The sequence below is a fragment of the Eretmochelys imbricata genome, chromosome 2, assembly GCF_965152235.1.
Source record: "Eretmochelys imbricata isolate rEreImb1 chromosome 2, rEreImb1.hap1, whole genome shotgun sequence".
NCBI classification, from domain to species: Eukaryota; Metazoa; Chordata; order Testudines; family Cheloniidae; genus Eretmochelys; species Eretmochelys imbricata.
In genome coordinates this window covers 166,428,629-166,452,844 of record NC_135573.1, presented here as the reverse complement: position 1 = coordinate 166,452,844, position 24,216 = coordinate 166,428,629, and the positions used below count along the sequence as shown (strand labels likewise).

At 42.8% G+C, this 24,216-nt stretch overlaps 1 protein-coding gene across 1 annotated transcript in view; it reads right to left on the bottom strand.

Annotated features, from left to right (window-relative positions):
* Positions 1-24,216, bottom strand: part of COBL (cordon-bleu WH2 repeat protein) — a 226,790-nt gene that overhangs the window by 153,321 nt on the left and 49,253 nt on the right. The window contains 1 exon segment of the mRNA XM_077808716.1: positions 780-986. Coding sequence (XP_077664842.1) covers positions 780-986 — 207 coding nt within the window.

The window sequence follows — 24,216 nt, the reverse complement described above, 5'->3', positions numbered from 1 at the left end:
ACGCCTTTTCTTTTTGCTTTTAAAGTATTATTAATGGGCCACATCCCTCCTCCATTAGAGGGGGTCCAGAGGAAGAAACTACCTCAGCAGTCTCCTCAGAAATGTTTCTCCCCAATCTTTATTCATTGGTGACAGGATTCTTATTCCCCCGCCTTTATTCTCTTGCCACTTTCACACACCAGGAGGCTGCTTTCTCTGATTCCCCGTAGAAACCCAGCAGATCTCCGAGATATACATGGACTCATTTCTTGGGGCTTAGTGAAGATAAAGGCCATGTACATCCACATCGGCTCGGCTTCCCAGTGGCACATGCTCATCTGTGCCCTAGCTGACTGGTTCCAATACAGCCACACTGCCGGGGCTCTCACAGATAGTGTTTCTCACCAGGATCCCTGTAAAGGGGAATCCCCATTGTAGCTGGGGGCTACAGAAATGTGCTACAGCCTAAGACACTATTATTTGTCTCCCACAGCTCCATAGAACTGTGGAAGGACTGCCCATGTCCTCTTTCTACAGATCCTCTGAGGGGTCCTGGGGAAAATGGGGGAACAATGGCTGCAGAATTCCTCTTCCATTTGGGATGGATGAGATCAGCATAGCTCTAGGGGACATAATCAAGCCCACTGATGTTATAATTTTCTCTCTAACTAACAGTCCTACAGGGAAGGGTGAAAAAGAGACAAACTCCATCAATACTGAGAAAGGTGAGTTTACCTATTAAAAATGCAAGATGTGGGGGAAGGGAGGTTCCAGGATGACAGAGCTGATTAGTGCCTTACCTCCCATGTACATTGCTCTTCTGTTCCACACCACTTGGTAAAACGACTGTGAAGTCCACTGTCCTGTTTATCAGATTTTCTTTCATGGTCACCAGGCTCTGATCAGGGATTACTCCCAGCTCTGTGACTGACTTCTGTTCACCCTGAATTTGACTTGCAGCAAGAGATTGACTTGGTGGAGGGGGAGCTCGAGCCTTCATTTTTCTCCTTAAGAAATAAAAAGAAGTAGAGAGTTAGTGATTTCAAATATACTTCCTTTGATGAGAAGTGCAAACATGTGTTATCGGGGAAAAGGAAGCATTTCCCTTATCTTAGGTCATTTGTAACAGCTCCTACAGTGGAAGTTATTTCTCTTTATCATGGAACTTTTTATATCTACAGTTCTATTTTATTTTTACAGCTTTTTCTCTAAAATAACATGGAAATCTGTTGTGCGCATCATCCCAAGATTATCACCACCTGTTTCTGACCTCTCCCAAAATGCTCTGCACTGTTTGATCATCACACATCTCCATGGCACAAATGTTATTCCTGTGTATTCAGTGTATCACAAAGGGTGGGCTTTTCAAAAGCGATCAGTATAGGCCTAACTCTGCTCTCATTGAAGTCAATGGTAAAAATCCCATTGGCTTCTCTTACAGTTCACGGGTGAACAGCACCTTTGATCTCTCTTCCCTAGTCTCTCCCTGGCCACTCTTTCCAAGTGATAGGCCTCTGTCTGCACTTATCCCAGAGTGGAACTTGATGGTTCACACTTCTATAGATGGGATCACCAGGCTACAACACCCTGATTACCTCAGCCAGCCCAGCTGGGGTTGGGCCCAGCTACAGAATTCTCTCTGGGAGTTTGTCATCAAAATGACTTACCGTGACACATGAGAGCTTCTTCAAGAACAAGTACGGTTTATTGAGCCATAGAAATTTAACAAGTAGAGAGAAACAGGATTAAAACAATAAAAACCTAGATGGGTATTTCTTACTCAAACCCAGCCTTTCCCTGCCAGTTTAGACAGGTTCCACTTAATCCAGGCACACCCCCAGCACTGGGGCTGGGTGAGACAGGCTGCCCCCTCTAACTGCCGCCTCCCTAACGTTCTGACGCACCCACAATAAGTCTCCCACCTCAGCTCGCAAGCAGACCTTGAAATCTTAGACAAAGGGTCTTTCGAATGGATAAAACTTCCTTTGTCTGACTTGGAACCCTGCAGCTGATGCAAAGTGATTTATGCATTTCTCCAGAAAGAGTTGGCTATGGTCTCCCAATAGTGGATACACAGTATTGTGCACTTGAGTACCAGGAAATTAAGTTTCTCTACACTTACTACCTTTTTCTCTGCAACCCAAAATCTAAGCAGAGCTAATTTTAACTCTTAACAAGCAAACAAATCCATTAAACCCACATATTTTATATATATATATATTATAAAATGCAGATCATTCCCATGCTCTGCACAGCTTTTTCACAGCTGGGAGCAAAGTTAGGCCTATACTTTCTCCCCTCCACACCTTGTGCACTTGAGCAGGACAGAGCACAACTGTGCCCCAAGACATGGGAAGCGTTAGTTCCAGAGAAGCTTACTTATTAAGGTCTCAAATCTGTGAGGTGCTGAGCACCGTGAACTCCCATGGAAGTCAGTGAGAGCTGAGGGTGCTCAGGTCCCATCAGGATCAAGTCCTTAAAGAATCAGAAGTGAGGAGATACTCCTTATCAATGTCTCTGTTTCAATTTCTCTAAACACTCCATTGTCCATTCATCATTTGTGCAGTAAATTGAGCGGAACAAGGACATTTCTAGTACAATTAATGCAATATAATAAATAAGACAACGATACCCATAACCTAACCTTTAACAATGCAACGTAACAATGAATGATAAACAGCTGATCTCTCTCTCATTGAACAACATTACTTTGCCCCTCTTGTCATTCATAGATTTTTAAAGGACAAAAGGGGACTATCAGGATCATCTAGTCTGACTTCCAGCAGGCTGAAGAATTTGATCTATTCATTCCTGCATCATATATTCTCTCCTCTCTGAACTGATATCTATTCATTCTTCACAGCTATTTTCCTTCTCTGTATATCCACAAAATTTAATAAAATAGAGCATTAAATGGAGTAAATTGTTTCCACTTTGGGTGATAAAGGTGTGCCTACAAAATACAGAGATGGCAAACAGGTAACATGAAACACATCAACCTGGAATCCTAATACAAAGGCATAAGTGAGGTAAATATGGAGGAAAAACCTCACTCAAAGTTATTTTGGGTCATTTAAATAATCCACATACAGTAACATTATATGTTCTATGATTTTGTGTATGAAAGAGGTGGATCCAAAGCCCAGTGAAGCCAGTAGGAAGACTCCTATTTACTTTGGCAGGCTTGGAATCAGGCCCTAATTCAACAGAAATACCAGTGACTGTTATAACAGCTGCTGTGCTATCTTATTAGTTTTGGGGTTTAGGGCCTGGTCCTACTTGCATGGACTTCAATGAGAGCATCATTTGGCTCTAAATGATCTTTGGGCAAACTAATGGTCAAATTCCACAATGACACCACATCGAAACACATTACTAACTGTTCATTATTCATGGAGCCAAGTACTTCAGTCCTTTCTCACTCCTTCCTCAGGCAGATTCCTTTTGATTTTGTCATTTACCAGAAAAGATGAAAAAAAGCAATTTTAATGAAACTTCCAATAGTCTCCAGTTGAATTAAATTTAGGCTTCAAATGATAAATATGAAAATACAGTTGGATAGTAGAACATACTGACAATAATAATAAAAAAAAGAGATGCAGAAGTAAACTCAACTGTGTTCACTGAGCCTCATCATTGGAACCTAATTATTTTCAAATGATTTAGCCTAGGTATCGTGCTATTGTATATAGTGCAGGGCGATGGGAAATGGGCTCAAACCGCCAAACATGGATCCAGGTCAAGACCTGGATTTTGATCACCCCCCAAATCAATTTATATTTAAACGTTAGCGCAAGCTGCATGAGGACAGTGTCTTGTTACACAGGAGAGTAGTGCATCTCTAAGCATAAGAAAGGAGGGTTAGGAACTGTAACACATGAGACGGCATCTCCTCCTCTGCTGAGCAAGAAGCCGTTGCACTGAACACTGGCATACCTTGGAAAAATAAGAGATGGTTCATACAGTATCATGTGAATGGTGGCTCTTTACACCAGGAGAGTATAGCTCTGTGGATACACCCTGACATCAACCCATCATTCTCCAGAAACAGGTTACATGATTTTTGAGATACAGCTGCACCAACTTGCATCAAACAACCAACATCCTTAATAACAGAGAAAGTTCCACACAAAGTCAACTTTTACTTTCTCATTTGTTTGTAGGTAGCCAGGCAGACACATGATAAATACCATATAAACGTTAATGCAATATGAGCAGCTGACCTCATACTGTGCATATATTTAAGAAAATCGGTTCTGATAACTAGTATCCTAATGACCCATTCTCATTAGAGTCGTGCCCTGCTTACATCAGATTTTAAGATAACATAGATGGGAAAGCAGTGCAATGTTGATCACACTAATTTACAAAAAAAAAAAAAAAACCCAAAACACGGTGATCCAGATTCAGGGATTTTTCTTCTTCTCCCCCCCGATTTGGGCGAGCTCTCCTGCTACATAATACATATGGAGCAGAAACCTAGAAAAGGCCCAGAACACACCAAAAAAGGCATATCATAGAGATGTGAATTAGTTAGAAAAGGGGGCAGGGAGAGACGGAGAAAGATCAAACTCTGGGAAGCTTAACACTGAGTAAGACCTTGACCTTTATCATCATGGCAAATCCCAAAGGGATGTAGCCTCCTTACAGATAGAGTGCCAAAAAAGGACTATGAGCCTGAGCCAGAAGATCAACCAAGGACACAACTGGATTCAGGATAAAAGATTTAAATTAAACCAGGGTGCATGACACAGAAGCCCCTACATCAGCTGTACACCATCTTGGCTCACCCTTATGCTGGAGTAATCCTTCCTTGGCCAAACATACAGGCTTGGAAGCGGAAGTACGTTGGTGGTACAGTGCAGAACAGCTGCCTCACACCTAATGGTCGGGACCCCAAAGCTAGCAAAAAATCTGACTGACACCATCTGCATCTAAACTGAGAATTCCCATGACAAGCTTCAGTCTGAGAAATCCAATATAATGCCTGAAAATTGTTCTTTATCCTGAAAATGCCCATAGGATGAGATGGTCACCAGAATGTTATGATATTACCCATGATACAGCTATGGGACAGTGCTTCCTTTACTCCATGCCTATGCAGGCAATAAATATCGCCCATAGACAGCTACTATTTAAGAGGAAGAAAGAGTAGTACAATGGCATCAGTGCAGATCAGGTAGAACTAACCTATTTAAATATAAATCAGCTTAGTAAATTGAGAAGTAAATAAATCAGATGACTGTTAATGATTCAGTTCCCGCCCTGGCTCCATATACTAGTACAAGGGTTGGCAAACTACAGCCTGGGGGCCACATCCGGACCTTCAGACATTTTAATCTGGCCCTCAAGCTCCCACCAGGGAGCAGGGTCTGGGGCTTGCCCTGGTCTGGCGATCCAGTCAGGGAAAGGGGTTGGGGACTTGCTCCGCTCTGTATGTGCCATGACGCCGCACAACTCCCAGAAGCGGCGGCATGTCCTCCCTCCGGCTCCTACATGTAGGGGCAGCCAGGGGGCTCTGTACGCTGCCCTGCCCCAAGTGCTGCCCCCGCAGCTCCCATTGGCCTGGAACCACAGCCAATGGGAGCTGCAGGGAAGCACTTGTGGATGGGGCAGCGCGCACAGCTGTCTGGCTGCTCCTCTCCATAGGAGCTGTAGGGGGGACATGCTGCTGCTTCCGGGAGCTGCTCGAGGTAAGTGCTGCCCAAAGCCTGCACCCCTGACCCTCTCCTACGCCCCAACCCCCTGACCCACCCAAAAGTTTGCCAACCCCTTTCTAGTAAGACAATTGCACAAACATTTATAGCTACACACTGGCTCAAACACAATGATTCACAGGGACGTGGCTGCTCAAAAATCAAACAAGTCCTGATTTCTTGAGCTGTTCTTCTGTGTTAGGTCAGTCTCTCATTCTGTATTACTGATGCAGAAAGGAAACTGGAGCAGGGAGGAAGGAGCAAGGTGAGTTTTCTGGACTCCAGGGACGTTCGGACTTTTACTGTCACTTACTTGCAGTTGCAACTCTATGAGGGACCAATGGGAGTGGAGAGAAGACTGTGAATAGAAAGCAAGAGGAAGACTGAGAAAGCTGTGACACTGAAAAAGTCAGAAATTTAAGAAGAGGAAGAAGCGATTAGGAACAGAAAGCTGAGAGAAGATGGTAATGGAACTGAGAGAGAGAAAGTAAAAGGGATATTCAGTTCTGAACAACATGAAGCTGCCTGTTATTTTCTAATGCACAGTAAGACAGGAACAGACACGCTGGAGCTGATGACCTACTGCCTCATGTAATTTATACCTAGACTTGGGTGGATTTGATTTTCATTGGTAAATGTTGATTTCACCGTACTCATACAAACTGCCGAAATTTTTTTTCCCATTAAAACAGTAAAAATTTACAGTTATAGAAAGTAAGACTTTATGGGCAAAATGCCACGATTTAGACTTTTGAAGTATTAGATATTTGCTATGTATATTTTGATATGTGATTTTGAAATTTATATTTTAACGGTTGATAAAGCTTTAACTTTTTTGAACCTCAAAGTCTACTGTCAATAAATAATTGTGATCCTTCCCACTGTCTGACCCTCCCCCGACCCCTGATAATTTCCTTTAATTGTGAAAATTTAAATCTAAGAAAAAATCCCACTTAAAACCAGATATTATCTGTCAAAATTATAGAAAACTAAAAACCAAATTCTACCAAGCCTACTTATACCTGTGCAAATTGGAATGCAAGGGGAATGAAAAATGCTATCATTTTGATTTGATCATATTTTTAACCCACTTTGCAGACCTTTTGCACTGTTGTTTATGACTACACAAAGAACGCGGCAGTGGAAAACCAGGTCTAATGCCTGGAGAAGAGCTGGGGGTGGGCTGCATACTCACCGGTGACCATTACTGAATGTGTATAAAACATGCAACGTACACTCCCGCAAAGCAGCCCTGCAGTCACTTGACTTATTGATGCACACGAGGTCATGGTCGTGACCCAAGTATGCCCAGATATGACCCCTCTGGGGTAATAACCTCTGCTAGCAGTCCTGCAGACTTCTATCCTCTCCAACATCAGAACTTTGCTAGGAATTCTATTGATGCAAGAGTATATGAGCCAGACTGGGATCCAGCTCACTCTCTCGTACCTATGATGTTTTGGCAGGACAAACTGGAGTATACAGTCATAAAAGCTTAGTTTTGTTGCTAACCTAATGCTCAGAGAGAGCAGATCTGTAGATTAAGGTGGAGTATTTTTTACATAGTCACATTTCACACCATAAGCACATTTTAATGCACCTAACATTTAAAAATAATATAACATACCTTTCTTTGGCCACTGGCAATTCTCCAGACTAATTTTAACTCCACATCAAAAGAGTGTTTTCACAAGAAACACCGGAACAGTCGTGAGATTCTTGATAATCCCTGCTACCAGGCTGCTGATAAAATTACAGTCAAGAACACTTCTAGCCTGGATGATTCAACCTGTTTGTAAGTTATATAAGAATGGTTCACTCTGTGCCCCAATACAAGATAAAATAAAAATAAGTGGTTGCTATTATTACATACAGTGCTCCATTTCTCCGTAGATATATAGCACTGTTTACGAAAGGCTGAAATTCCTTATAACAATATATTCTAAATGGAAGAAAATGGATATGGCAAGGAAATAACTTGGTGATATAAACAAATCCTCTGGCAGCATTATCCTAAATCTCACATTTGCCTCCTTGAGATTAGATTCCTCAAAGGGAAAAACAAAAACAGCTCTTCCATAGTACAGCAAGTGGAAGCAGCACTGCAGAAATGATGAATAGTAGTCCCTTGTTTCTCTTCACACCACCAAGACATAGCAGTGCACTGAGAACAAGCCAAAAGCCCTTTGGACCTATACCTCTCTTGGTTATTTATTAATAAAAGTGCAATATGATGCAGCCTTGGCATTCCAACTCCCATGACAAAAAACAAAACAAACTAAAACAGTCTGCATACCTGAAATATCACTGAACTTAGACACACCTTGTGTGGTGACACTGTACCGCACAGGTTGCTTTCCTCAGTGCATGGACTAGATATCCTGATAACTGCAGTGACCCTGTGTATTTCAGCATCCTGAACAGAGAATCCCAGAGTTCTGTCTTTTCTCTAGCACAAAGGTCATGTTAACAAGCATGAGGGTAAACGGGCTTACTTTTGCAAAGTGTTCAGAGCCGTCTATCAGGCTCTTAACAGGCTGAGGACCCACCAACATCCGCAGAAGTTAAGAGCACTCATCACTGTGCAGGAAGAGCTGAGCAGCTCACTAGCCTGATCTCACTAAGAGCAGAATTTGTGCCTGTCGCCCTTCCCCATACAGTATATACGCATGCTCCCAAATATTCATTTGGAAAATCCCAGTCTTTTAAAGGTTATGAGCAAAATATACTTTTGGCACAGAAAGCTAGCATAGTATTTCTGCCCACTTAAGTTGATGGTGGGACTGCCAAGGATGTGTATATGGTGACCAGGGCATTCGCAGGCTATTTTGGAAAGGAAGTATGATTAATTTTTGTGATTTTAGGATAATCAGAGAGTATTGTCATTGGAACTTAATCTGATGTACATAGAATGCTTCATAATCCATCAGTGTCTTCAGCATAGATAGTTTATGGTCTTACCCAACAGCACATATGTACCACTCCTGCATTAAAATTATTTTAACATTTGACAAGCAGTTGAAATACTTATCACAGACCCACATTCATAGATTCCAAAGCCAGAAGTGACCATTCTGATCAACTAGTCTTGCCTCCTGTACAACACAGGCCACAGAACTTCCCCAAGATAATCGCTAGAGTATATCTTTAAGAAAAGCATTCCATCTTGATTTAAAAATGGTCAGTAATAGAGAATCCACCACGACCCTAAATAAATTGTTCCAACGGTTAATTACACCTCCATTAACAGAATGGTTCCCATTGAGGGAGGGCCCAGGGAAGAGTGAATTTTGTTTTAGTTATTTTAATTCTTCATTTTCACACTTTTAAACAACAAACAACAACAATAAAAAACCCAGCCCATAGCTATGAATTACCTGGCTTTCTGGGTTTTGCTTTGGCTATAAAACTACATTTTTTTCAAGCTTTCTTTCTTTAAGTTATAGATATGCATTTTCACATGTAGCTTTTACATGCTGCCACGTTTTTTACAGAGAGCTCCCAAAGGTATGGTGATAATGATTCCCTGAAGGGTATGAACAAGTCCTCCTGCACAGGGTGGGAAAAATTAATTTGGTTCTGGCGTAGCAATGATAATTATCAGCTTACTTTTTGATCTTTGATTTGATTCTACTGATGGAAAAACCATGCAGCTTTGTGTGTTTTAAATATTAGTTTTAATGCAAGAAAGATTTAAATTGGAAATATTTACAGATAAGCACGTTGCGGCGGGGGGGGGGGAGAGGAGGGCGGCAGGGACGAGTGAATATCACTAGATTTCTTTTTGTAAAATTTCAAAATATACAGTGCCTGCCAAGGGCGAAAGCTTAAAACAAGGGTCATCTTGGTATATATGAAAAATCTACTCAGGATTTGAGCTGAGATGTAGCATATCTAGTCAAATGTCTGGAACTCCATAGTTCTAATCCTAACTCTTTCACAGATTCACTGTAATCAAATAATTTAACCTCCCTGTGCATCAATTTTCCAGTCTCAAAACGGGAAAAATAATTTATTGCACGGGTGCCATTAGAATTAATTAATGGGTCTGATTCTGCTATAGGAAAGATACTCCAAATACTCCTAAGCATGGCAGGTTCAGGCCCAATGTTTATAAAGTACTACATAATTGCTAAATATTTTTCATTTGTCCAGGACTCAGACTCCTGCACCAACACTGTGTCTACATTCTTGAGTGAATAGGAAGCAGTCATCTGACAGGTATGAAAAATGATCTGCCAGTCTTCAAGTGAAAGTCTGTATCTCTCATTTCTATCTGTACATAAGTATGTGTTAGTTTCTTTGTGGCAGATTCCATCTTTCTACATTCACAGGACCTACTATCTGCTTTTGTCTTAACCAGGTGCCTTTTTCCTCCCCAAAAACTATTGCCCATCTTCCCCTGAACAATATTTGTCTAGTTAAGGAAATGTATTTCCTGCATGAGATAACACACAGTGCTTTGTTCATAAGACAATGTGGTATTTTGAATGGAATTAGATGGCAATACAAAATGGAGAGCTCATCTCTAAAAGCCTTTTCACGCTTCAATGGCCAAGGTATTTTCTTTCCATTACCATTTCCTTTATCTTTTCAAAACACTATTTTATCTTTGCAAGGTGCCTTTTTTGTTCTATTGCTGTCTTTATTCTGATGCTTTCACACAAAAGACAAAGCTAGAAGGCTGATCACAAAGCATAGGCTTAGAACCAGTGGTGAGTTGGAGCCGGTTCACACCAGTTCGCTAGAACCAGTTGTTAAATTTAGAAGCCCTTTTAGAACTGGTTGTTCCGCGAGGGACAACCGGTTCTAAAAGGGCTTCTAAATTTAACCGGCCAAAAGTAGCGCCTTAGGCGCCGACCTCAAGGATGCTCCAGCCCTGGAGCACCCAAGAGGAAAATTTGGTGGGTGCAGAGCACCCACCAGCAGACCCCGCCCCCAGCTCACCTCTGCTCCGCCTCCTCCCCTGAACGCACCGCCCCGCTCTGCTTCTCCACGGACCCCCCCACCCCCGGCTTCCCGCGAATCAGCTGTTCGTGCGGGAAGCCGGGGCAGGCTGAGAAGCAAGTGGCGGCTTCCCGCTCAGGCCCAGGGAGGCAGAGGTGAGCTTGGGCGGGGGGGGGGGGGGGGGAGGGGGAGGGCGCGAGTAGGGCCGCCCGCGCCGCAGCAGGTAACCCAGGTGGGGGGGCGCAGGGGAACCGCTCCCCGCCCCAGATCATCTCCGCCACCCTTGCACCCTTGGCCTGAGCGGGAAGCCGCGGCCTGCTTCTCAGTCCTCCCTGGCTTCCCGCCGAACAGCTGATTTGCAGGAAGCTGGGTGGGGGGCACAGAGAAGCAGAGCGAGGCGGCACGTTCAGGGGAGGAGGCGGAGTAGACGTGAGCTGGCATGGGGTGGGGCCAGGCTCTGCACCCACCAAGTTTCCCCGTGGGTGCTCCAGCCCCGGAGCACCCAGGGAGTCGGCGCCTAAGGAGCCACTTTTGATGTGATCAGTGGGGGAGCGGCCGCTCCCCATGCTCTCCCCCCAGCTACGCTTCCCTGCCCCTAGGAGCCAGAGGGACCTGCCGGATGCTTCCTGGGAGCTGCCCCAGGTAAGCACTGTCGGGACTCCCCACCTCGCCCCCCGGCAGGTGCCTCTGGCTCTAAGGGGTGGGGTGGGCACTCACTACGGTGGCCCATGAAACCCTCCTGCCCGGTTCTGGGGGCAATCAGGGGACTGGGTGGATGGGGCAGGGGTCTTGGGGGGGGCTTCAAGGAACACGGGGAGGTTGGATGGGGCAGGAGTCCTGGGGGCTGGGGATGGGCAACGACCGCCTCGTGGGGTGAGGAGGGAACCCGTTGTTAAGATTTTGGCAGCTCATCACTGCTTAGGACCCAACAAAAGCTTATGAGGGATATTCTCAAAAGACACAAATGAGACTCCCATTGAAATCCAATGAGATTTGGGCACCTAGCTGCTTTTTTGGTTTGTGAAAAGCTCCCACAAAATCCAGAGTAAAGAGTGAAGTTTTAAAATCTGTGAATCTGCAGTCTCAAAAGGGACCAGTCTGACTTCCTGTATAACACAGACTAGAGAATTTCATCCAGTTTCTCCTGTATTGAGCCCTCACTTGAATGACAGTGAGGCTGCAGCTCTAGGCATTTGTGAGCCTGGTACCATCAGGGATCCTAATACCGACTACAGAAGTAAGTTATGCCATATAAGCGCCTTTTATACCAATAGGACCACATATACACTGGGGAGTTGTACGCTTTAGCTACACCAGTTTCTAAACTAATATATTTAAAGTGACACAAAATTGTGTGTAAACAAGCCCTAAAACGCATCAAGGATAACTTTTTTAAAGAATACTTGGTGAGCCAAATCACGACTCAGAAAGCACGCACTGAAGTTTGTGAGAGTGCTGCCTGAACAAGTTCTGTAGGTTTATACCCAACAGCTCTATGACAGGACTGCAAGCTCCCACTCACACAACCAGTATGTGGTGAAGATTGCACTTTGTGCTGGTGTTATGTGGGATTAGATTGGTTTTGCCTTAGTGCAGAGGTGCACAGCAGGTGAGTAGTGAATACTATTTAATTATTTACAGCATATGCTTGAGTGCATGTTAAGAAAAAAAAACACAGCCTTATTGTTTTGGGACTGGGGGTAAATTGCTCATTTTTGACATGATACCCTAATATGATTTTCCTTGCCTTCCAGACGCTACATGTGGTATTCAGAGTTATAACATATCCAAGCTCCCAACACCAATATATTATTTTGAAGCTGTACCTCTTTTCTGCTTGTCAGTTTTTTCTCTTGTATTATTTTGTTACTGAAGACGTGTAGGGCACATTCAAATACAGACACTCTTGTCCCTAAAAGCAATTGTATTGTACACGGTGAAGCGTTATTTTCCTCTCACTGGCTTGTTTTGTTTTTAATTTAGTGCTGATGAAAGCTGATGAATTAATAGCCCTACAGACCAATCTCTTCTGTTTAGCCACACAGCACAGGTAGAGCACAAGCAATGCCAAGGCAAGCTTGCACCTTACTGTCTGGCTATCATGCTTCAACCCTCACCGGCAGGAACCAACTTTAGGGGTAAGATTCTATCCCGAAGATTCAATAGGACAGAGGCTGGAACTGCTAATAAGGGTGTCTATTAGCAGCAGTTACAAGGGTGAGTTTTGTGATGTAGATGTCCAGCCAGTAAGGATATATACTGTAATTAGACACCAGCGGCTGGCCCATGCCAGCTGACCTGAGCTCTCCTGGCTCCAGGGAAGAGAATGTTTAACTGCAGTGCAGACATTCTGGCCTGAGCTCTGAGACTCTTCTGCCTCGCAGGGTCCTAGCACCTGAGCTCCAGCATAAGCCCGAATGCCTACTCCGCAATGAAACAGACTCAGCCCAAGCCCGAGTCAGCTGGCATGACCCAGCCGCGGGTTTTTAACTGCAGTTTGGACATACCCTAAGAGCTGAATTGAGGCTACCAACTTACTTCACATACACTAACACCAAGTAATTGTTATCTGATACCAATTAAAGTGAACTGCATTGAGCCACTGAACTAGCAGTGAAAGGCATAGTATCCCCTTACCGGTCTCCCTGACACATCCAGTTCCATCCCCAAACCCCACCGCTGGTTTTGACTTTTGCCTCTTTGATCATCCCATCTGGCTTTCCACTCACACCCTCACACGTTAATCTTGCAGTGATCAAGCACTGAGCCATTGGTATAATTTGATTTCAGGCAAACAAAAGAAACTATAAACAAAGCACAACTCCGAGGAAATGTCACTGTTTGTACACATATTATTATATATGTTATCATAGTGAATATCAGCCTCAGTCATGGACCAGGAACCCCTTTATGCTAGCCGCTGTGCAAATACACCCCAGAAAGACTGTCCCTGTCCCAAAGAGTTTACTGTCTAATGGAAGAGACAATAGATGGATATAAATAAACTGATGGGGGAATACAAGTGAAAGATTCAATCCTGCAGTACACCTGAAGCATTACCTGATGCCCTCCGGTTAGGGTCAAACTGTGGCTGTCTCTGCATAGATGTGCTCAAGTAGCTAATGTTACATGTGCACAGGGTGCTGGATAGGGAAAAGAAGCCCACGCCCATCCATACCAAACCCACATGAAAGACATCCACAGCATTGCCACTTGCATTGTGTTAGATCACAGCAAGTACAGCTCGCACGGTTAGCGATGCCCAAAAGGGTGCCCCACCCTACACAATTTTACCACACATCTGGGAAGAATCAGTTTAGCTGACATGATGCTGGCCATAACTTTGCAGTCAGTGTGGACCTGGACAAGTCACAAGATTGAACCCTAAAAACCCAAATGTTAAATCACAATTAGCTGACATGGTAACAGACATTTTTCTACACTTACCGCAAAGTTGTGGTAGTCTGATGTCAGCTAATTTGCTTCTACATAACTAGGTCCATCTGCAGCAAATTTCTGTAGTGCAGACAAACCCAAAGTGGTGTCTCTAAGCAGGTTGTAGTCATGGCTGGAGTTGTGACCCCCGACTATTAAGTAGTTCTGGACACAGGAGGAGAAGTGCACACTGCAATGTTTTATTACACATCTCAGGTGCAGTTGCCAACTTTCACACAGTAAATAAGCGCCCCGACTTTCACAATAAGCCAAAAATCAAGCTAATCCCATTTCAAAACAAGGCCAAAACAAGCCAATCCCTAAGAACCCCAAACACTCTATGTGACTAGATTCCTCCGGCATGCAGTATGGGACTGTAGTGAGCCCGCTGCACACCTAGACTCTCTTCCCCTCTTCCCCCTGCTTGTCGTCCCCCCCCTTACCCTTCCTTGCTGAGAGCCGATCAAAAAAAAGCAGCAACAAGCTACAACAAGCCAAAAACTAATCAACAAGCAGCTCACAAGTCAATTAAGTCAAAAACAAACCCAATTTCTGCAGGGTTTTTTTGCAGGTTTGGCATGTCTGCTCATGTGCACTCTCCCTAGCACCACCGAAGTCCATATGCCCTCACCACTACCACATGCACATTGCACTTTCTCACCTAGTTTATCAACCAGTACACCTCAGTAACACAATTTAGTCCTTGGTTGTGAAAGAAAACTCAGCTCAGTAAAATATGAGAGAGATTCTAAAATTGTATATTTGGAAATACAGGCTAGTTATTAATATTATCAACTGCAAACTTTGACAGGATTATCGCAGAATGAGAACAGTAGGAACTTCTAGTTTTATTACTTGCAAATAACTATAAAGCAATGAAATAATTAGTTTCTACAGGTGTCAATGGCTGAGAACTGGGATAGATAAGACTGATGCATTCCCAGAAAGGTTCACACTATTTTTTTAAAAACCAGCATAAACAATAATTACTATATATGTTTTCACAGGGTTTTTCCTTTTACAGCTGCTCTTCTCAAGCCAAATTAATCATTTGTGGAAGGAGTATGTAAATATAAGGAATACAGTGTAGCTAGGCAAAGTGCTGATTAATGAACTGTGTTATTGCAACTGATATTTATAGCTAAGAGGTAACTTCAATGTGTATTAATTTTAAGCATGTGAATAGTCTCACTAAGTAGACTTCATTAAGGTTACTTCTGTTCTTAAAGTTTAACATGTGCTTAAGTGCTTTGCTGGATGGGGCTCTAGAGCAGTGTTTTTCAACCTTCTGATACCAGGAACCAGCTTGTTGCCTTCCTAAACTGTGTCAGGGAGGTCTCAGGGATCGGTGCCAATCCACTGACCCGTCACTGAGAAACACCTACTACAGGACAGACCTAACAAAGAAAATAACAGAACGCCACTAGCCGTCACCTTCAGCCCCCAACTAAAACCTCTCCAACGCATCATCAAGGACCTACAACCTATCCTGAAGGACGACCCAACACTCTCACAAATCTTGGGAGACAGGCCAGTCCTTGCCTACAGACAGCCCCCCAACCTGAAGCGAATACTCACCAGCAACCACATACCACACAACAGAACCACTAACCCAGGAACCTATCCTCGCAACAAAGCCCGTTGCCAACTGTGCCCACATATCTATTCAGGGGACACCATCACAGGGCCTAATCACATCAGTCACACTATCAGAGGCTCGCTCACCTGCACATCTACCAATGTGATATATGCCATGTGCAAGCAATGCCCCTCTGCCATGTACATTGGTCAAACTGGACAGTCTCTACATAAAAAAGAATAAATGGACACAAATCAGATGTCAAGAATTATAACATTCATAAACCAGTCGGAGAACACTTCAATCTTTCTGGTCACTCCATTTCTGATCTCAAAGTGACTATCCTTCAACAAAAAAAAACTTCGAAAACAGACTCCAACGAGAGACTGCTGAATTGGAATTCATTTGCAAATTGGATACAATTAACTTCGGCTTGAATAAAGACTGGGAGTGGCTAAGTCATTATGCAAGGTAACTTATTTCCCCTTGTTTTTTCCTACCCCTCCACCCCCCCCGCACTGTTCCTCAGACGTTCTTGTTAAACCCTGGATTTGTGCTGGAAATGGCCCACCTTGATTATCATACACATTGTAAGGAGAGTGATCACTTTAGATAAGCTATTACCAGCAGGAGAGTGGGGTGGGGGGAGAGAAAACCTTTTGAAGTGATAAAACACCCATTTTTCATGGTGTATAAAACATCCTCACTGCATTTTCCATTTTATGCATCCGATGAAGTGAGCTGTAGCTCACGAAAGCTTTATGCTCAAATAAATTGGTTAGTCTCTAAGGTGCCACAAGTACTCCTTTTCTTTTTGCTCTAGAACACTGTCTTAAAAACATCTAAGGGCCAGATGTGAACCTTTTACTTTACTCACTGTGGTGAGCAAGTTAGTCACATGAGTATGCTACTGCAGTCACAGTGCTCGCATAAGTAACTGCTTGGGAAGGTGATCAAAGGACTCACAATCTGGCCCTCTAAAAATAAATAATACAATTTGAGCTACTCAAGTCTTTTTATATTCTTGTAACATCTGCATAAGTGTGCACAATATGCAGCACCAGAAACATAAGGTGGAATGGTCTCAGAAAAACTGATGTCTAAATTTATTTTTTAAATGTCAAAAAATAGTGACCTTATTTCATGAAAATGGTCTCTTTAGAGAAGAGGCTTGTTTGTCATCTTCTTTAGCTATGTCTGTTCACAAGAAAAGCAGGTTAAACTGGGTATCACGAAGAAAAAACAACAATCACAGGACTTTTATTCCAGCTACTGAATTCTGCTCTGATCTTTCATGATGGCATGAAGCCAGTTTTATATCTCAGTTTTGCAAGTTACTGAGCACTGCAGTTCTCCAAGGTAGGCTTACATGGAGGAAGCACCAGTGACCTTCCAGTGTCTGCGCAAACTTTCAGTTACCCTGAGATTGGAGGAGGGCCTGAATCAAAACTCCATCTCTAAACAAACCTATATTTGTTTGGATCCTAACTGCAAAGCTGACCCATGTGTCTAAAATATGCTGAAGCAAACCATTAGCCATAAAACAACCCTCCAGTTTGAGTCATTTGAAATGTAAGTTTGAACTTTGTAGCTCAGAGGCTTCTTCAGAGTGAGCTGGATTGGACTTTTAAAGAGCAGATACATCACTGTGATTTTGCAGTATGTTCTATGTTCCATTGCAACAAATGAAATCAGATGTGCCAGGACATAAAGATGCCTCTCTTTACTATTTAATCATCCTTTTAATCAGCATTTATAATGCATTTATAATTCATTCATAATTCATATTCAAACAGACATTAAAATCACACAGACCAAATTATTTAAAAATATTAATGAAGCAGTAATGAAATGGGCAACCTTAATACAATAGTGGTGTTGTGTCAGGATCCCGTAATGATTAGATGCCAGAGCCACTAGTAGGAAATTCCCTATTTCATCTGAATTTTTATGTATTTTCTTGGTGCTGTTTTGCTTAATAAAAGTTTGTATAAAAAAGGCAAAGAGATATCTATATTTAGCTTTCACTTGGTTATTCTTAACAACTATAAATGGCAAAGTAATTAATTGTTTCTTAATTAGATATAGACAGTTGAAATAAAAGCATTTTTACAAATAATAAACCACTAAAGTTCAGTGTAAACTAATAAGTGAAAAAAATCAGGCCAGTAAATTACAATTTGATGAAAAACAAAGAAAATGCTATATTGACATATAATCTCCTCCCTTACACAGATTTACTGTGGCCACAAAATAGTGGATTAAAGTGGCACTGATCATAAAAACCCTTCCCATCACCATGACCAATAAGAATAGAAATGTTCACGCTTTAAAAAAAAAAAAAAAAAAAAAAAAAGTCAGTGAAAATCTTTTAGTTAGTTAGTTTCAGTTTCTAGAATGTGCTTATTGTGCTCCTAGGCCCATGTATTAATTATTGTGTTTTCAATTGTACAAAACAAAAAGGGACACACTGGCAACTTGAGCATTTAACAGCCTCCTGAAAATCAAACTAAGTGATGCTACATGGAACACCTGTCTAAACAAACAGTGCCGCCCAAAAAGTCAACAAACCCAGATCCTGTCAGACCTACGGGGAAGCAAGCTTCTGAGCCAAGGGCCGTTCACGGACAATATCCTACCTGCTGGGGCTGTTAGCTTGAACAAGTCATTTGATCTGAACCACTGCAAGAGTATGTGAGGAGAGAGGCAGTCTGTAAGCTGGCCAGGACCTGATGCCCCTTATAGGGCTTTATTTATTAAATACCAACACCTTGAACTCAGAGGTGAAAGTGGGCCGCTAAGAAGTGGCTGCCGGTACCAGCCCATACACAGCCAATATTAAAGCGCTGCCACGGCAGTTCTTTAACGTCGCTGCCCCTTTTGCCCCCCCCCCCCACTCCCCGCAGGCCGCTGCTTGGGGGCAGAGGGGGGAGCAAAAAGGGTAGCTGCCCCAGGCCAGGCGATTTAAAAGGCAGCAGCTGGAGCCCCAGGCCCTTTAAATTGCTGCCAGAGCCCCGGGCGGCACAGGCCAGGCAGCGTGGAAGGACAGGCTGGGGGAGGCTGACCCCCCCCCAGCCCCACCCCTTCTGCCTAAGGCCCCGCCCCTTCCAGGGGCCCAGAGCCAGCCCCCGTATCGGTAAGTCTTTTATCTTACTTTCACCCCTGCTTGAACTACTATTAGCAGCAGACTGCAAACGTGTTACAAGCGAGACACCACTCTGAGAACAGCAGCTCCATACCACATGGAAGCATTGAGAGTGATATTCAGGTGCTGTCCCATCCAGAGCAGTGACAAAGATATGGAGATCTGTGGTCATGCCTGCATCCCAGAGAAGAGGTTGTCAAGAAGAGATGAAAGAAAAGCACAGCTGACCAGAACCTTTCTGTGGCTGCATGGCTGGGTATGCTGCTAGCAGATGAAATGCAAAGCAGTGTGCCTGCTGTGACAGGAAGCTGCCCTCTGGGGACACTAGATGGAGGGTGGCTACGGGTCTCCTCCTTCCCCTGGCTGATAAACACAAGGGGTGGAATCTTGGCCCCACTGAATTCAGTAGGAGTCTTACCATTTACTTTGATGGAGCCAGGATTTCACGCAAGATGCAGAACTGAGTTTACAACATTTTGATAAAAAGAAAAGGAGTACTTGTGGCACCTTAGAGACTAACCAATTTATTTGAGCATGAGCTTTCGTGAGCTACAGCTCACTTCATAAATTGGTTAGTCTCTAAGGTGCCACAAGTACTCCTTTTCTTTTTGCGAATACAGACTAACACGGCTGTTACTCTGAAACCCAACATTTTGATGACACTGAAACCCAAACTACCCGAGCTATCTACTCCAGCAGGCTCTAGTACAGGTTAATCAAGAGTGATGACAAAACAGAATCCTGTGGCATGGCACTTGAGACAGCTGTTGGGACAGATGAGCAGTCACACAACACTGTCTCCCGCATCCTATCAGTTCACCCTCTGAGACGTCTCAAAACACAGTTCCATCTGTTCTTACCAGGATCCACAATTCTGCAGCTTGATGAACCCAAACACACACAGCCCTGGGCTAGTTAGGGCATGAGAACCTACAAAGTGAAACTGACTAAAACAAAAAGTGAAACTGCCCCCTTTGTTTCTATTGCCCAAGCTCTGGGCTGCTCAGAGAGTAAATAAAGAGAGGGACTTTGACTTCACACCTGCACAAGGAACTAAAATCTTCATCCCTTCGCTCCTACACAGATTATCCAGATCTTGGATTCAACCATGTGGGATTAAGCAGGGTTAATTATTTAGTTCATCCCATCCTGGAAGAATGGGCAGAGCTTTGGTTCCACTCCTCATTCACTGGCCAGAGTAGCTGAACCAGTGCAAACTAAGGTGGGGCAGAGGGTAGTAATTAAGGCTAGTATAGGCTAGCAGGAATTTACCTCTCCTTAAAAGGAAGCAAGAGGAAGGGGAAGAATTATGTCTGAGAGGTGCTTTGAATCATACCAGGGCTGCTTCTGGGAAAGTGCAGCTCATACCAGCCCCTGTTGCTCAGAGCTGTGCCTGAAGTCTAATTGTAGCCCTTAAGGACTAGGATTCCATTCAAGTTACTACTGTGGCAACTTCTTATTCATATTTAACAGATAAGAAAGAATACAGCTAAATAGGCATTGCTCATCAAATGTGGGAGAGGGCCCAGCATTTTGTGGCTTGAGAGAGGCTTCTGAGGATTGGGCCCCTTTTTGAGGTGGGGAGCAGAAAGGGAAAGAAAAAGTAAGAATTTAATTTCACAACTGCCCCCAAATAAAAATGAACTAAAAGTTTAATCTTGCACTGAAATCCTGGCATGCCAATAGTACTGGCAAATGAAAACCAAATTAAACATATATGAATGGTGTCCCATACCAAATCAAATCACTTATTTTTAAATTTGGAAGGGCTTGAACAATTGAAAATATCTGGGCTGGGCTTAGAAAGAAATTCCACACATCCTTTTCATGCACCACGACGGCATAGCTAACTATAATACATGGCACTGAAAGAAAGGGGAAAAATGTAACAATAAAGAAATACAAAAGAAAAATTGTAAACATTTGCCTAACCCTCATGATGTAAATGAAGAAATATGCATTTTGCATAGCTCGTTTTTAGTTTCTGCTGCAGGTAGGGTCAAGATACCATTATAAATGGGAGTAACTCTGTACATAATAGAAATATTTATGTAATAAATAACTTTGGTGTGATAGCTAGATAACGGAAACGTAAGTCTGACCCTGATCTCATTTTTCTCCTGTGTGAATTAGCAGTCACTACATTGAAATCAATAGACTTACACTCACACAAGTCTATTTTAAGTCTAAGTAAGAGGAAACAGACCATGGATTTCAATTATACACGTGAGTGATGACAAAATTCTACATCTCTATAAAATATCTTTATTTCTGATGCTACAAAAGGGTGTGCTCACATAAGTTATTTTGTTTGAGAAGATTTGATTTTGGTTTCAGTTTGTGTTGTGATATAATAAATAGATTATATACCCAACTAAAGTTTAATTGATACACAGTTTCTACTTTCGTCAATCTGAAAAACACAGTGCCATGTACCCACAATTTTCCTACTGAAAGATTTCCAGAATAAATATAAAATACGACTTTCTTTGCAATATATAAACAGTGCCTGGGGGGGGACTGCATGGATCAAGAGAGTTAACAAGATAAAGGCTTTCATCCCTATATTGCCATTTCAAATTCAGTCCAGATCAGTCATGACCAAAAATTGTTACCATCGGATGGCTGTAATGGTCCTATGTGAAATGAGTTAATGGGCTCAAGTCCAATTTCCAATGGACAAGCACCCAATTCACAAGAGCACAACCACTCTTGCCACTAATTGGCACCATTCTCTGCGGTGGCTAAGGACTGACCGGGCAGAGACTGAACTACCCTCTCACAGAGGTTTCTTCAGGAACTGAATTGTGCTGGGGAGGGGCGATGGTCCAGTGGTTAGGGTGCTAACCTGTGCTACAAGAGACTGAGTTCAATTCACTGCTCAGATAGACTTCCTGTGTAAGTCACTTAGGCCAAATCCTCAAAGGTATTTGAGGAGCTGGGCCTTAATCAACCTGTGCCTCACTTCTCCACCTGCTAAATGGGGATACAAGAAACTTCTCTACCTCACAGGAGTGTTGTGAGCCTAAATACATTGACGATTGTGAGCCTCCAAAACAAACACTGTGTTAAAATATCAGCTCCTCACAAGGAAAAGCCATCAGCAATAATACTATAAAGACAGATTCTGATCCTTTTACTAAGCACTTCACCAAAAAAAATGGGGTTACTTGTGAAACAAGGTACTTCTCAACATGAGTAAGGGTATCAGAATCTGTCCCAATGCCAGAGTTCTTGTTCTCACAGACACAGGCACAAGGCACTATCCCTACTTCCTTTCTGACCAATTTGATCTTGCGAGCCAGCAGAGGGTTGTGATGGATCAGAATTCAGTTTGAGTCAGAGAGTGAGATTCTTGTCCATTTTAAATCTTTATACACTTGTAAGCATGGGGACACCTGAGATAATCTAATTCTATTTGTCTTTTTAAATGACTACTATTAACCCGGTGGCTTTTGAATATTTTTAGGGCTTTAAAAATATTAGATTTCACCTGTTGTTTCGGTTTTAAAAAATAAAAGGACTATTAATTCATTCACTTATATCACACGGACACAAAGCTTTGTTAGCACAAAGAAGTATTTTTCATGAAAGCACAATCCAAAGAGATTTGCATCCATGGTCTTTTAAATGAATTTATATCAACACGTTCTTTGGTAAAGCAAAACCATGAACTTTAATATATATATTAACCACCAGGGGGAGCCTCTACAACCTTTAGAACAGTGGTTCTCAACCTTTCCAAACTACTGTACCCCTTTCAGGAGTCTGATTTGTCTTGCGTACCCCACGTTTCACCTCACTTAAAAACTACTTGCTTACAAAAATCAGACATAAAAATACAAAAAAGTGTCACAGCACACTATTGCTGAGAAATTCCTTACTTTCTCATTTTTACCATATAATTATAAAACAAATTTGATTGGAATATAAATATTGTACTTACATTTCAGTGTGATACTTGAGCCTGTTTTTCACTTCTGAGCTTTATCTGAAGCCTGAGCCCCAGGCAGCAGCGCTGAAGCATATAACTTAGCTTTGCGGGACCCCCTATGGCATGGAACCACAGGCATTTGCCCTGCTTGCCACATCCTAATGTCAGCCCTGCACTTGCGCCCCCCCCCCGCCCCGTGACCCCCCCCCCCGCCCCCATTGGGGGCTGCAACCCCCAGGTTGAGAAACACTGATCTAAATGAGCTGAGTACCCCCTGGAAGACCTGTGAGTGCTCCCAGGTATACACTGAGAACCACTGCTCTAGAAAAGAACAAAAACATAAACAAATTTAGTTTAAGGGCTACAGCATTGAAACCTTGTAGATTCCCTATCTCATCCTAAGCTTTGTGAGCATTCAAAACTTGATTATATTTTGTTTCCCCTATCAAAGAGGGCTAGTGAAATATTTTAGTTAGACACAGCATGATTAAGGCTGATAAAACTTAAGTGATTAAAACTTAAAGGGGTCTCCTCTCACCTTCATATAGCGGTGTAACTTGCATAGATGCTTAGGGAAGTTACTTGCTTGGATCAAAGGGAGTAAGGGCACTTTAGTTATCTATCTCATACAGAGGCAAAAGCAGGCATACTTAATTTTTGTAACCAAAACACACCACCCTAAAGGCTTTAAACTGGAATTAATTTGCAAACTGGATACAATTAATTTAGGCTTGAATAAAGACTGGGAGTGGATGGCTCATTACACAAAGTAAAACCATTTCCCCATGTTTATTCCTCCCCACCCCACACTGTTCCTCAGACGTTCTTGTCAACTGCTGGAAATGGCCCACCTTGATTATCACTACAAAAGGTTTCCTCCTCCCCTCCTCTCCCCCCCCCCTCCTGCTGGTAATAGCTCACCTTAAGTGATCACTCTCATTACAGTGTGTATGGTAACACCCATTGTTTCATGTTCTCTACTTATATAAATCTCCCCACTGTATTTTCCACAGTATGCATCCAATGAAGTGAGCTGTAGCTCACAAAAGCTTATGCTCATATAAATTTGTTAGTCTCTAAGGTGCCACAAGTACTCCTTTTCTTTTTAATGTAGTAGTGTTTCCAGAGTCTCACACTACTTGCTCTACTAGCATTAGACACTCAAACTATTACAAGTATCCAACATCAAAGCACTTGGAATCTTTCGCAGTCGTAATGCACTGGGGCTGAAACAAGGAGTAGAAAGAATGGGGGTGAGAGGTGAGTTACAAGGCAGAACTGGAATAGGGAAAGGGGCAGAAGAGAAGGTAAGAGACTACAAGGAAGGAGAGGAAAAAACAAACAGAAGACACACAAGAAAAAGAAGGGGCAGAGAGATGTGTGACCTGCCATAAGCCGAATCTCTTGTCAGTTACAGAAAAGAAATTGTGCATACAGAACAGACCTTTCAAGTACTGGGAAGCAGCAGGATTGAGGGAGGGAAAATTCTGACCCAAGCTGT